Raw genomic sequence first — 15521 nt, forward strand, 5'->3', positions numbered from 1 at the left:
AATGCCGCGTAAATCGAAACCGCGAAATCGGTACCTAATACTAGTGTTAAAATAGGGGTTTGGTTCCGCAGATAACAAAACACTTCACTCTAGGGATGACTAATTGTATAATAGGTTTAATGTCAACTTATATCAACTTTTATGCACAACATGCATAAAGAAAACATAAATGAATTTCATGTCCTGTTTATAAAGAAGAGCTGGTTATGATAGTCTTTTGGTAGTCATTAAGAATTTTTCTCTGTAATTCTTTGCCGAGCATCAACGCATCAATGATCACTTGCGTCACTTCCATGATAGAATCTTCTTTCACTAACAAATCAGAAAGATCATTTCTATTGTCTAGGAATAGCTCAAAATTTTCAATGTGAACGTTTTTGGTTATGTGTCACCTTTGTCGGTATTCTCGTTTGTTTTGCTATCTTTTGCTACTTCTAAAATCTCTTCTTCCAGTGAGTTCGGAGCCAATCGCATAAAATGTCTCCAGTGGCCTAAAATTTTAAAAGTATTTTTTTCTGAAAGAGCATGCTTAAAAGCATAGGATCTAACCATTTTTTGTTAAATTTGTTTACGTTTAATATTAAAAAAAAAAAACTTAAATCGGAGCGCTTTCATTGTTTACGGCTTCTGCCGAAGACATCACAAATGAAGAAATGCCATTCAGTGTTGCCATTCACAGTGCAAAATATTTAATTTGCATCTTTACTCACGTGTATTGGCAACGATATGGTTGATAGCAAACGTAGAGCGCAATATTTAATTCGCTGCTTGATTATCATGACGTGGAAACGTAGTAGAAAGATGCGGCAAAGTGCATCATCTGTGACGTCATCAAGATCACGCCTTGTTCGAAAAATCGAACATTTAAAAAAAAAAAAAAATTATTAAAAAAAAAGTTGGGAAAATTAAAGTATTTTCTGGATCTATGTTTTTTTTTTTTTGTTCATTCTATCCATTTTAATGACAAAAATTAGTACTTTTGACTGAAGTCTGAAGGAAAGCACTCCATTCACTGAAAATAATTAAATTCATTCCGCTAAACGTGTGATACCGACGAAGCGCTGCCGAACTACTCCGAAGCATTCTTAGCAAAAGGAAGACAATGTACAACTATTTAACGTAATTTTAGTCCGAAACTGTTCGTGAAAGAACTATTCCAGTCGAAACTTAAAATAACTAACACCTTCACATTTGGAAAGTTCTTTTAGTCATACTATGGTGTTGATTTTAGCTGGAAGTTCAATTTTATATAATTGAAGTAACTGCTAAAGTTTTGTAGTAAAATTAATAATTTACTTTTATCGTTCGGCAGAGATTGGCGAAAAATGTATGCATGAAATACCTTAATGCATCACTATCGCAGTGCGGGTAGATAAAGTTTATGATATCGTTTCCAAAAAGATAAAGGGGAGTCCCCTGGTGGAATACAGATTTCAAAACGCTTATTTTTTACTATGCAAACGCGACTATTGTTTGTTTATATTTTAGGGCTGCGAAATACAGCTATATTTCATGGAACTTACTTTTGAGATCTAAACTGTTAAGTAGTTTTAGGTAGATGATGAAACCACATAGAAGATTTAAAAGTGAAATCCCGTAACTGGCATTATAAGATGCAAATAGATAAATAATTATAATAAGTTTCACTGAAAATCTTTTTAAGGAAAAGTAATCCTTGCACGAACTTAAACATATTTTCACACAACTATTAAAAGTGTTCAAAAATTAAACTAATTAAAATATTTTTGAACCAATTTTTAAGCTTTTGTCACAAGTATTCAAATTGAATGAAAACTTTCGTTAGTAACCAAGGACAATCAAAGAAGAACATTTATCTGTAGTGGAAGGAATAAGTGTTTTCCAGTCAAAGTGTTTCCCGAGGAGTTTATGGAGAGGTAGATACTTTCCCCTAATATTTTTTTCGAGTTTTTAAATTGTTTCAATTTTTTTAAAAAAAGTCAAATCTCAATTTATTATTAGCAAGCTGCTGAGGTTCCTATTTGTTTCTCGAAAAAGTAAATAAATAAATGACAAAAACATAACAAGCTAATATAAGTAAATAAATGAAATAAGCAGTAGGGGAGACTGGGGATACTTGATCCCTAGGGATACATGATCCCATAACCAAAAATGTACCAAAATCATTAAGAAGAGATTTGAAACCTGACAATTGCATTAAAGTTATACTTGTATATGAAAACTAGCAACATTTTGTTTTTTTTTTCAGCCATTTTGTTTTAGCTCAAGAAATGATTATCTGAATTTATCAAGGGGAACTTTTATTTTTAGGAAAGCATTCCAAAGTTTACATTATCCGTTAAATACTACTTTAAAAAAGTACCGAAGTGACATGTTAAAGTATAGACAGTCTTTAACAATTGAGACATATTTTCAGTAAATTGCCACTGGCTATTAATAATAGAACAAGTACGTTTCTAAAAATCGCATATTAGGGATACTTGATCCCTTCGTTTAGAGGCATATATGATCCCAGGAATCAAGTATCTCTATGACAATATAAACACATTGAAAACAATGTAACTGCTTTTTACTTAGTTGACATTAACTTTAAACATTCAAAATCATGCTAACATAATAAAATTCATTATAGTATGAGTGATAGATTTAAACAATCACTGCAGTAAATATGCTAAGCAATTGAAATATCAGTTCGCACTTGTAACCCATATAACACCTCAAACATTTAAACATAAACTAACTGTACTGATGAATTATGTTCTGATCAACCAAATGAGCTTGAACAAGTTAAAATAGATGTCAAATCTTCGTTTTGAATGACAAGAATGATTTTGCTATAGTTAGATTTACAACAAAAAAGTGAGTTGCCCATTATGTAGACCCATTAGCGGATAGAATACAAAGCTGGATTTCTAGAGTTTGAAATAAGCTTTCTGAAGCGAAAAGGTAATAAACTTAATCTATTTTTTCTGAAAAATTGACGAAATATGTTATATTTCGTCATGTCGTATATGTTATATTTCCGTTGTTTATAGTACGGGATGATATTCCTCTTCTTTGCGGCGCGGGTGATGCACTCTTTTTTTTATCAGCACTGTATTGTGATTTTCATTGAAACGGGATCCGTCTTAATTTAAACAGTGGACTTAATTTAAGCACAGGTGATTTTTACTGCCCAAAGCACTGCCAGGGCGGTCATTCCAAGCTCGTCCGCTTGCGAGATCGAGATTTTCGCTCACGTGATCGGTTGTGACGTAGAAATGTCGCAAAGTAGCATTTTAATTAGTGATGTGCCGGATCGTTAAAAAAGTAGATCCGCGGATCCGGATCCGGATCCGGATCATTAATGCCAAGATCCGCGGATACGGATCTCAATTTTTTTTAATACCCAAATCAACTACCCAAGTGTAAAATTTGCTAGAATGGGTCAGCTTTGCATTAATGCTTAGATAGAATGAAAAATTACTTTTAGCTTGCTCGTTAGATGTAGGATACAGGAGCAAGAGTGTAAAGCTGCTTTTGGACATGCTAGAGCCAGGAACACCTGTACAATCAGTAAATGAAGAAGTTATATTAGTATCGTTTTTTTGAAGGCTGCCGAGAAAAACAAAATGAAGAATAACACAAACCCCAAATACATAACAAAAACCAATATTAAATTATAAATTTAAAATTAAAAAAAAAAAAAAAAACATATCCCCGAGGGCCGACCTCATATGAAGAAGAATTTCGCGTATCAAAACACACATTGTTAACAAATATGAACTGACAGCAGATAGAAATTTTAAATCCTTGAGTTTTTTTGTCTTGTGAATCTTATGAAATCGCTACCAATCATGCGTATAAAGGCTTAGAATTGCATTTAGAATTTACAAGAGATAGTTACAAGGTATATTCTCTCCGGTAATTAAAGTTCTACAAAAACGAGGCTAATCCAAGCACACTTTCGATCAAGTCATCTTTTGAACGAAAAAAAGAACTATCAAAATTAGTTTATCTGCTTAGGAATTACGATGCCACAAATAGACACACATATACACATTTTAAAAACTTATTATCCTTTCCTTTTTACGACGGGGGGTACAAATCGGCCTCGGAAATGATACCTTATAGTTTAAATAGGGAATAAAACCTAATTGAAACGGAATTTAATAGTCTTTTATTCAAATATTTAAGAATTTTTAGAATAGAAAAGATCCGTTTAAGATCCGTTAAAAATAACGGATACAGATACGGATACAAATCTTTATTTTCTCTCGGATATCCGCGGATACGGATATCCGGAACATCACTAATTTTAATCTGCTCGAACTTAGCTTGCGGCAAGGTTCGAGTAGATTAGAATACTACTTTGCGACATTTCTACGTCACAACTGATCACGTGAGCGAGAATCTCGATCTCGCAAGCTGACGAGCTTGGAATGACCGCCCTGGTTAACTTGATTTCAAAACGTTTGCATAGTCTAAAATGACTAACAATTTGTTTTTCATAATGCTTTGGAATATGTGTTATAGCGGCTGAAAATTATTTTATGAAATAATTTTGGGTCAAAGATGTCTCAAAACTAATGTTACAAAACGACTGCTGATGTATGGAAAATAAGATTTTATTCTGCACGAACTTTGCGATTATTAAATGAAATTTCTTATAAACAGGTTTTTTGGGTGCATCAGCATCATTAATGACGGGGAATTAATCATCTCAGCGTATGAAGTATCTACCCATAAAGTAAAAATGAGTATTTTAGGAAAAAAATAAGGTAAGGAACTCATGAACGATGTCATTTTTTTCTAAAAACATTTTTTCTGAGCACAGTAGAAATCTGCAGCGAAGGCGAAAAGATGACTAGTGTGATTTAACTACGGCAGCCATTTTTTCCCTATCTCCGCCAATACTTAATAGAGCTATTAGTTTCATTTAAGCGTTAATAACGAAAGTTACGAGATAAGAAGAAACGAAGTAAAACTCATGTTTTCAGATATAAATGATTCTACACGGGGAATCCCCTGTGTTTGTAAAGATAACTTTTATCATTCTTTTTTCTGCTGTAAGTTTATCAGATAGCACGAACTGTTTGTAATATAAATAGCGAAACATAATAAAATCATTCAAAGTTTTAATTGAACAAATGGCTTGCAAAAAGGTTGAGACGATTGTAGAAAATGTTTACCTTAATCCGCAGCGAGAATATTTTGAAAGCCTTTCAGACAAGTTTTATTCGAATGTTCTTCCGAGAGTTTTTAACTTAAATTCACTGCAACTTGTTGAAACCACGAAGAAATACATGGAGCAAATATTGGAATCTGAAGGAAAGAAAAATAAAAAAGAACCTTTTTCAGTGAGCGACTACAAGGAAGAAGCATGTATGTGTGCTTATATGCATCAGTACTGCGTTTACAATTCTAGCATTGTTATGAGCCTCTTCACAAATATGTTGGACGAAAAAGCTGACATCAAAAAAGATCTACTGTCAAAAAATGAGATCAGAATTTGTTGCCTTGGTGGCGGATCTGCTACCGAAGCTGTTGGAATTGGGTTGGCTATCGAACATGAGCTAAGAGATGAAGACAACAAAGTAGTTTTTTGCGTGTCTGTTATTGATGAGTGTCCTTCTTGGAGGAGAGTTGTTCGAAACGTTGAAAAAGCTGCTAATAAAATGAAAGGAAAAGTGAATTGGAAATTTCAATTCATTGAAAAAGACATTTTGGAGCCTCTGTGTTCCGAAGCAGTTTCAAGAATTCGAAAAGCTGATTGTATCACCATGGTGAACTTTAGCTCATCAGTCTTCAGTAAAAGGACAGTAAAGAAACATGTAATTCGTGAAAAATTTGAGGTGAGCCTTTCAATATCCTGTAACATGCATTTTTGTGAGAAACAAAAGCCATTGATATCATTATATGCTGTTGTCGAATCTAAGACATCTAGCATCCCAACGTAAAATGATGAATAACTAACTGATATTTTCGGATTTAATCAACTCGTTTTTCCATAAAATACTTCTTCATATAATTTAATATCAAACTGCAAAAATTTGGTTTGGCCGAATGACAAAAGAAATCATATAAATACAATCAGAAATAAAACGTTCACTTCTCTCTTAACAGCGAGAGATCTCGACATGTATTTACAGAGGCGGTATTAGGAGTTCAAAACAACTGATTATATATATATATATATATATATATATATATATATATATATATATATATATATATATATATATATATATATATATATATATATATATATATATATATATATATATATATATATAACATGCACCAAAATAAGCAAAAAGGAAAAAAAAAACAACGAACTAAATAGAAAATACCAGTACAGTCCTACACTTCCCCATTTAAATATGAGCATTTGTGGCAGGTAAACTAAAGTTTAATAGCTACTAGCAGTACCCGCAAAACCCGCACGGATACTTAGTAGTACCCGTGCTAAGAACTTATAGGAATTTTTTTGAGTAAAAAAAATCCACGCCCCTCCTCCCTGTTTTTACTCCAAGTTCGCCGCCTACGGTGACTGCTTAAATTAATTTGGCAGCGGTATTAATTTATCTATACCTATCTTTTTCGTATTTTCTTTTCCTATTCCCAGTTGCGTTTTGTGTCATTCACCTTCTTCCGCCAAAATTGCCGCCTTCGGCGGCTATTCACCATACGATCTATCTCTATTTTTTTTTTATCCGTTTCTATTTATTTTGATCTCCCCGCCCATTTCCTAATCCAAACAAATATCATTCAAAAAACTGTGCGATTTATTCTTTTAACTAAATAGCGCAAAAAAAGCTATCTCCTTGCTCTTCAAAGTGTGTAAAAGTAGAGTTTGGGGGGAAAAAAAAAACCTCACTATTTTAGTTAAATTAAGTGCGCACAAATATGTAACGTAAAATAGATACAGCGAAACTGCGTTGAATAAATAAATAATCTAATCCACATAGCGAAAAAAAAAAAAAAAAAAAAAAGAAGCATTGTAGCGAATAAGATTTGATTCTTCAACGGAATCGAAATTTAGGCATGACGTCACAGCAGTTTTGAAGGAAGATTTTTTCTCTCTATCATGACGTCACAGCTTTTTCCCCTGATTGGAACGATGCAAGAAGATACGATGTGTTGCTATGAATTAAAATAATTGTAAAAAAAAAAGCTGTTGCATATTTTAGAATTTTTTTTTTCTGTAGTTGGTGAAATGTTTTGACTACTATATACTAAATTCTCAGAACGAAATCTCTCATACTTTTTGCGGGATGGGTTTAGAAAAAAGTTAAACCCAGGAAAAAACGCCAAATAAAGGTTTTTTCAAAAATTCATCAAACATTCTAAAATCGGTCAATCTCAAAATTTTTTGGTCAACTTATTTGAAATTACAATACAATCCTACAAAATCTATATTACAAATCTATAGTACAAAAAAGATTTGCCTGGCGCGACTGGTTGGGGGTCTGTAACGAAATAAACACAAAAAAGAGCAAAAACTCACATAAAACATTTAATTAAGAAAAACAAATAAGAAATTTAGAATTTGTGCGTCAAGGTGCAGACCCCCGGAGTACGTTCGAATTTTGTGCCAAGTTTCAGGGATGTAGGTGCTATGGGGGCTTCTGGTCATCGGGTACAAAAAAACAAAAAGAGACACCGTCACTATTATATACAGTAGTAAATCCTTTAAGGGACACCTCTGAATAAGGGACACCTCTATTTAAGAGACATTTTTTCTAGTCCCAGTCCCTTCGAATAGGAATTTCCATGTACAGTAGGCTCTCTGTTTAACGATGCTCTATTTAACGACTTTCTCTATCTAACGACGGATTTTCACGGTCCCAGATGATCAACTGTAGTGTTAAGAGCATTCTATTTAAGGACGTTTTCTACTTAAGGACGATTTTTTGTGGTCCCTTGAAAGTCGTTAAACAGAGAGCCAACTGTATTTGGCTCTCATTAAGGGAAACTATTTAAGGGACAGTCATAGAGAAAAAATACAAAAATGAATCTATAAATGCATTAGAAATATTGAATTTATTGGAATTCTAGCTTCACTTTTTGTCAAAAAATCAACTCTTAAAAAGCTTTTCTTGACATAAACATGCAAAGAAACAAATATGTATCCCAAATTGTTGCTGAAACAAACATTCATGCTTTTCCTTCTCATCAATTTCTTCATATGGCCAAAGTCACGAAAAACAGGGCGCCGCACAATGGGGCGAAAACGACAAAAACCGCTTAAAAGGGTAATTTTTTTTCTATATTCAACCAATTGCGGATTAATATATTTGCACAGGCCTATATCTTAGCCAATCAGAACTAGAATTTTAGAGCCCTTCGTCCACTACAAAGTTAAAGATAGCCTTTAGAAGGTGAAGAACCATGAATGAAGGGGATTTAAACAAATTGCTTTGAAGCAATCAATATATTTTTTTCTTATTAATGGCGGGTATATTTAATTTCTCTCGTGTCCGACGATAGTAAAAGAACAAAAATAAAAATAATCGAATATTCAAACAGATAGTTGGTTTTGATCAAAACCGAAAACTGGGGATTTCAAAGTTTTTTTTTTAAACGCTCTACAAAAAAATGTCCTCTTATGTCCTCTTAGAAATAATTATTAATTAGTCACCAATGGTCTGTAGAAATACCCTGAAAAGGAAATAGCTGCGTAAACCTGCGAACTTTAGACTTTGAGCCCAAACAAATCGAGAAAAATCCATTATAACATGCCTGAGTAAACAAATAAGCGAGAGAGGTTTAAAAACACTTTTAAGCGTTTTTGGGCGTTTTCGCCCCACTGTGCGCCGCCCATGACAAGCTTTGCATAGAAAACTTGAAACATGATTACACTGTTTTACGCTTTGTATTTCATTGTAAATTACAAGACATCAAACAAATCCATGTAGCACACAATTCAAAATTGTATTTCACGAAAATTAGTTAGAAAAAAGTTTGATAATACAAAAGTTTTGAGAAAACTTTAATTTTAAAATGCTTTTATTTTCTAATTTGAATAATTCTGAATTTTAGTATACACGCTGTGTTTCGTTTTAACCTGCAAGACCTTTATTTTCGCAACTGCTAGTCCTAGCTGTATATTTTTAATTGCAAAAATGTTCAAAATCAGATGCAGAGTAAAGATATTGAAAGTTTGAAGTAAAAATAAAATAAGTCAAAAAATACAAAATATAAATTTTTATACGGGCCCCCTTCCCCTAACTTATATTTAGGAAAATAATCTCCATTCAATAAGAATTCTAACACAAACAATTTGAAGTTAGTACGACCAATATTCACCGAGCTATAAAACGCAGCGTTTTGTGACTTAGACCACTTTTTTCTCACCGTCATTACACCTTTTGGGGGAAAATAACAAGTTAACAAGTGTTTAAAATGATATGAGTGCATAGAGTGGTTTTTCAAATTGTTAGAGGTTTTGTAGTGTGTTTACGTGTCACTGCATAACATTTGTATTTATTTTTGAATAGCAATGAAAAATATCAAGACCTTATTTTTCTTACTTAGATGGCTTGCCATTCTTCTGAAAGGGTGATAAGTTCCAATCTCATCTTCTGTATGTTCCATTAAAACTTTGAAATGGAATATCTCCCTGTGTTTTGGTCGCACAAATGTCAAGTTTCTTGTGTCAGTAATAGTTTTCAATGGAGATAATTTCTCTAAATATTAGTTAGCCCCATGGGCCTGTATAAAATGTCAAATTTTTTATTTTTTGACTTCTTTTTATTTTCGCTTGAAACTTTCAATATCTTAACTCTGCATCTGATTTTGAACATTTTTGCAACTGAAAGTATACATCTAGGACTAACGATTGCGAAAATAAAGGTCTTGCACGTTAAAACGGAACATCCTGTACATTTATATAAAACATTTTCAATAATATTAATCTTAAATGTTATTAGTTAATGTTTGTTATGAAACTATACTGAATTAACACAAACTGCATAAGTTCATCTACTTCCAAAGAAGGGACACCTCTAAAGGACAAGTTGTTCTGTCCCCTTTGTGTCCCTTATTGAGAAGTTACACTGCATATAGATTTCCTACACAAGCCTCGTGGAACCCTATTACAGTTTGCAGCTCATATCATCAGCTTCTGTCCAGCAATGTCATGAAAATAATAGCCACATAACTAACCAACAGTAATTTTTACTGTTTTCGATTTGCCTTGAAGTACTAAGTTTAAGTTCTTAATTTCTTCAACTCTGTGTCGATGTCTCATTGCGCAGTTGAATCCTATATTACTGTGCAGAGTCTCAAGGACTGCGACTCATAAATTTCCTGTCATTCAGGAGAAGCCACAGAATTCCGGAAAATTTGTCTCCACCAAGATCTGAATCTTTTTCGGTTGGGTGATAAGCGCGATCGCCATTATAATACCACAGCAAAGGACAAAAATGCAACAGAATAAAAGTAATAGTAATAATATAGTAATTATGCAAAGTATTCTGCTCAGATATGACTTAAAATATGCAAATTAGAGATAACTCGACGTGTCAAGATCCCCCTTTTAACTATACTGTTGAAATCTTTCTGAACTGGGCATTTGTAAGAGCAATCGCAGTATTTCCATATAACAGTGAATTAACACTTATTGTAGGCCTTTATATGCCCCCCCCCCAATGGTATGTAAGCGGCGATGCATACGTATGTCTTATTTACGTGAACAATCCCGAGTTTAATCAGTTCTAACGAAGCAGCAGTGAAGCGAAATGGCGCAACAAGGCTTAACATTAAAAAAAAAATGAAGTCTTGGAACTTGTGATTGGTTGAAGATCAGCTTTTTTTTTATTGTCAATAATATTACGCTATTCTGACACAATCCACTTACAAACTGCGTCATTTCGCTTGTTTCTTTTTTAAATTTAAGGTTATAATTATTGAAATAAAAAACGTGCCATCGGGCAAAGCGTGTATAGGATTTAATCATATATTTATTTATAATTTCATGATAGATAGATGTCAATAAGATAACTTTAAGAAGATATTTTTTCGGATGGTAATTAATTAGTCTACTAATTTAATCAGTTATTTCTTTATGTTTTTTAAACAGATGTGCTCACTTTAAATTGGATAAGTACGACTTTTTTTTATATATTTTTTTATGATGGCAGGTATCTAGTCAATTATTTTAATCATTTATAACTTCATATTTGATTGGCAAACGTACCAAATCGCAAAAAGTTAAACTTACCCGCTTTGGATCCCCTGGTAGGGCAAAGCGGTTTTTTCAAATGTTTGTTAAGTTTGATAATAAATAATTATTGGATTTGAAATAATACAAAAATCACTTTTTACTTTGAAGTTCAAGAGAGCCTCGCTAGGAAATAAAACCGAAATTGTTGCGATAAAAATGCCAAATCTACAATTTTCAAGCGTTCTTCGAAAACCTACCTGGTTTGGGCCACTTTCCCCCATTCTTGCACTATTTCTGGTTTTTCAGAAATTTTGCTTAACAGCGTTGTAAAATACTCTTTGGTCACTTCAATAGTGGTTTCCATACGTGACACTAGAGTGCAGACCATTTTTGAAGGGGTTTTCTTGAAAGTGTCAAAATCTCCCACGCGTTGAGATGTCACTATATTGCAAAATTTGAGGTAGAATGTTTTTCTATAAATGTTTGTTTTTAGTATTAAAATTTATTTTAGCTGTATTTATGGATGTAAATAAAGTAACTACTAAAGTTCGTTATTTTTTTAAAAGACAAAACCTAATCTGAAAAAATACGAAAAATGATGTAACTCTAAGTGTTTTAAAAAAGAGAATTGTCTTTTTTGATCTGTTTTTACTTTTAAAGGTGATAACATTTTTTCTATTCTATTCAGAACTACTCTCATTAATTAGCAAAAGGGAATCTGAGAAAACTGTTTCAGAAACAGAGCGCATAAGATCGCTCATAACTTCAAGACCTTTTTCTAGAAATGCAAAGAACTTTTTTTAAAGTCGCAAAAGCTAAAATTAAAAAATACAAAAAACATTTTCTTTTTCTTTCAGGAAATTTTAAAACTAGCCAAGTCTGAAGCAATGATATTTTATCTGGATAACTCAGATGATCACTATGACAAGGAATTGGAATGCATAACTCATAAGTTTTCGAATCTTCTAAAGGTTTACCGACAGCAGGAGTGTTTTGGACGCCAGACCTTTTGCAAAGATACCAAAAATTTGAAAAAATCGTTTTACGACGAAAGTCTAAAGGAACACTACTTAAAAGACTTTTCTTCTGTAGCAGCTGCTGTATGGATTAAAAGAGATTATTCGAAATCAAAAGTTTATAAGGATAAAAGGGATGGCACGAAACCGAAAGTTTTTCTCACAGTGAACAAGAGGGATCCAAAGCAACCTGTTCCTTTTAATCGCAGAAAACTCCTTTTACTGCCAAAGGGTAGCACATTGTCGAAATTCATAGACAAAAGAAGCGAACAGTTTAAGAAGGAGCACAAGTACAAAGATGCTGCAAGAAGTTCTTCAAGGCAAAAAGCTAGATATGCAGCAGATGAATATGATTAAAAACCTTATGTTTGACAAGAAATCTTTTGCGGTTTATAAATGAAACAGTGCGAGGTAGAGGGGTGTAAGAGTACTATTAACAGTATTGAGTAAAACGTGTTTAAAATTGCGGTACTAGGTTGTTGTTCATTGCAGTATCTATCAAAGGGGCAACTAGTACCATCTGTTGCCCCCAAAACAGGTGAGATTTTCTTCTACTTTCTGAACTAGTAGTCTTCATTTTTTTTGGCACTTACATCCCTTTACTTTTAGCTGCTTCATATGTGTTTATGTGTGTTGTTATGCGCCATGGTAACTTAGTACATTATATTATTTTAACTAAATGAGTTTTTTGCTAGTTATCCTGTTTTATTTATTGGTTTTGAATATTTTGTCAATATATAGTAGTAAAATACTCCGCTTCATTTAAAGATAGTTGTACTCTTAAATTTTTGACCCCACTCCGATAGGGGTTATATTATTATGTTTGTTAATATTATTATGTTTGTTTTAATAAAACTTTTTTCTTAGTTTTGTTTGGAACTTCCTTGATGTTTCAAACACCATGTTTCATTGTTTTTATCTATAATCATAGTAAGTAACTACTACAATTTTTCAACTGAAAACCTTGACGGTTAGAATTGCTGAAATACAATTCTCTATACATTAAGAAAAATTTGTCTTGTTTTAACCCTAAGCTAGCGTTTTTAATTTACATAAATTGTTTTGACCAACGAGAGGGAACATATTAAGAAACATATAAATCCTAACATATAACCATAAAAATCTGTGTGGGTAAATGTGTGACAGTAAACTAGATTTTTTTATAGGACATCTCGTACACTTCCAAAAATAATATTCGTAAACAAAAAAGTGAAGCTATATATTCAATGAGCTTTTTATGTTTTATACCACGCATATACTTATTTTTCCGGAATAGAATGAGAAATAAACTTCGCATTAATTTATTTTCCTTACAAATTGTGAAAGGTAGTTGTCTGAAAATAACAATTAGAAGTTTCATAAATTAGTGGCGAATCGAGGTAGTTCATTAACGTGCACAAGCGAATGAACACGAAAAACTAAACATGCAGTCTCACGTTCTCTCCTTCTTGCATATAATTGGGAAACAAAAACCCAAATTAACGAATTCCAAGACGAAGGTGAAGATTAAAAAAGCGCTATTATTTGGAAAAATATTCCCCTTCATTATCTCCTTTTCCTCAAAATGTGAGTTATAGCAAACATGCTTTTATGTACAACATCTCCGGGGCGACTTATTTTTGCAGGCCTAACAAAGTTCCGGATTTCAATAAACATTAAAACGCGTTCTCCATGGCGGGAGGAACTCGGAGAGATGCCCTAATTAAGACAAAATAATGCCTTCATTAAGAAATTCCAGATGCAAATTGAGAGGAATTATTATTTTTGTGTCAGTACCGGCGTGTAAACTCTTTCATTGAGTGAATGATGCTTTGAGGGCCTGGAAATATGGGTATGCGTATTTCGGTGCTGTTTATCATGCGGATAAAAACCCGAAGTTGATTCCGGGTATAGTTAGTACCTTTTTTACATTTTGATTTTTCATTTTTTTAAAAAATTATTGTTACGTGCCAAAATGAAATATCATGCAAAACTATTGCTTTTTTACCATCAACTTAAGTTTTCAACACCTTTTTCTTAACATAACTTTTTTTCATATAAGAAAATCTTTAAGTGTTTTTCGAAGTGTAATAACTATGCAGGTCAAGTTAATGCATTAATTCATAAATTTGCTTTACAGTTAATGCAAACTTATGTCCCGTAAAAGCGGGTGAGAATGGTTTGGAGGGTAAGAATGATACAAAACTCAGTTTTGACGTAATAAGTGCTCGTAGTGCATTCTGGGCCAGCTCAGTTTCAATATGGAACTATTATGCAACCTTCTCTGGTGATGAGAGTGTTGTTATCACTGTGAAAACGGCCCGCCAGACGAATAACCTGGTGATTGTGAATTTATTTGTTGGGAGCGACTGGTGCTACGTGTTTGTAGGCAACTCAAAAATTCATATTGGGGGACTTTCAGTGCAGAAGGAATCACAATTTCGTAAGTACCTATCGCTTTCATATTACATAAAGAAAATTATCTCCAATTTTTATTCAAAATTAAAATATTTTGATATTGTTCAAGTTACAAATGTGTAAAGTTTACAATTTGGAGGGTGAGTGTGGTACAATAATTATTCGACATTTTGGAGGTTTGGACTTACTAATAGTGCTGTAAAAGTTTTAGCTTGTTACTCAAATTTTAAGAGGGTGCTCAATGACCCCTTAATTAACCATTAACCGTAGCACAGAAAATGCCAAATTTAGAAGCATTTAATTTCTCCAGCTGTTTTTTTTTCGTAAATAATTATTTTATTGTAATATATATGCATATTATTAGTGTATATTAAAATATGTAGCATTGATTTTCAGTTTAATGCATTTTTTTAACTCCCCTCCCCTCACTTATGAAGTTTTGGGTAGGGGGTTGAGCACCTTCTTTCAGTTGAAACAGGAAGCTAAAGTTCTTCCTGTATATTGCTATCCACAAGTCTAAAAATATTGAGGGGTGTCCTGGTATCTAGGATAAAACCTTTTTTACTTCCATTTACAAAAAAGGAAGTATTGTATTCGCGAAAAAATTTTCACTCAAGAATCGGCCTTAATTTAAATTTTGCTCACCCCGAATTAACGTTGAGTTTCCTCGAGTTAATTACAACGACTTTTCTCGTGCCGTCCGTATGTACGTATGTATGTGCGTATGTGAGTATGTATGTCGCATAACTCAAGAACGGTATGTCCTAGAAAGTTGAAATTTGGTACGCAGACTCCTAATGGGGTCTAGTTGTGCATCTCCTCTTTTGGTTGCAGTCGGGTGGTTCTAAAGGGGTCTTTTGCCCCTTTTCTGGGGGAAATCATTGTTAATTTCGATGTAAACTCAAGTGGTGTTATAATTTATGCAAACACTTGGCAATATATCGCTAAGATTTTTTCGCCAAGTTTTGTCGCCAACTTGG

At 33.0% G+C, this 15521-nt stretch overlaps 1 protein-coding gene across 1 annotated transcript; it reads left to right on the forward strand.

Annotated features, from left to right (window-relative positions):
- The first annotated feature begins 5109 nt into the window (after positions 1-5109).
- On the forward strand, positions 5110-13012 carry LOC129226001 (uncharacterized). Its single transcript, XM_054860578.1, has 2 exons — positions 5110-5813; positions 11986-13012. The coding sequence occupies exons 1-2, from the start codon at positions 5265-5267 to the stop codon at positions 12499-12501; spliced, it is 1065 nt and encodes a 354-aa protein (XP_054716553.1). The 5' UTR covers positions 5110-5264; the 3' UTR covers positions 12502-13012.
- Positions 13013-15521: the final 2509 nt, after the last annotated feature.

This window comes from Uloborus diversus, chromosome 1 (assembly GCF_026930045.1).
Source record: "Uloborus diversus isolate 005 chromosome 1, Udiv.v.3.1, whole genome shotgun sequence".
In the NCBI taxonomy this organism is placed as follows: domain Eukaryota; kingdom Metazoa; phylum Arthropoda; class Arachnida; order Araneae; family Uloboridae; genus Uloborus; species Uloborus diversus.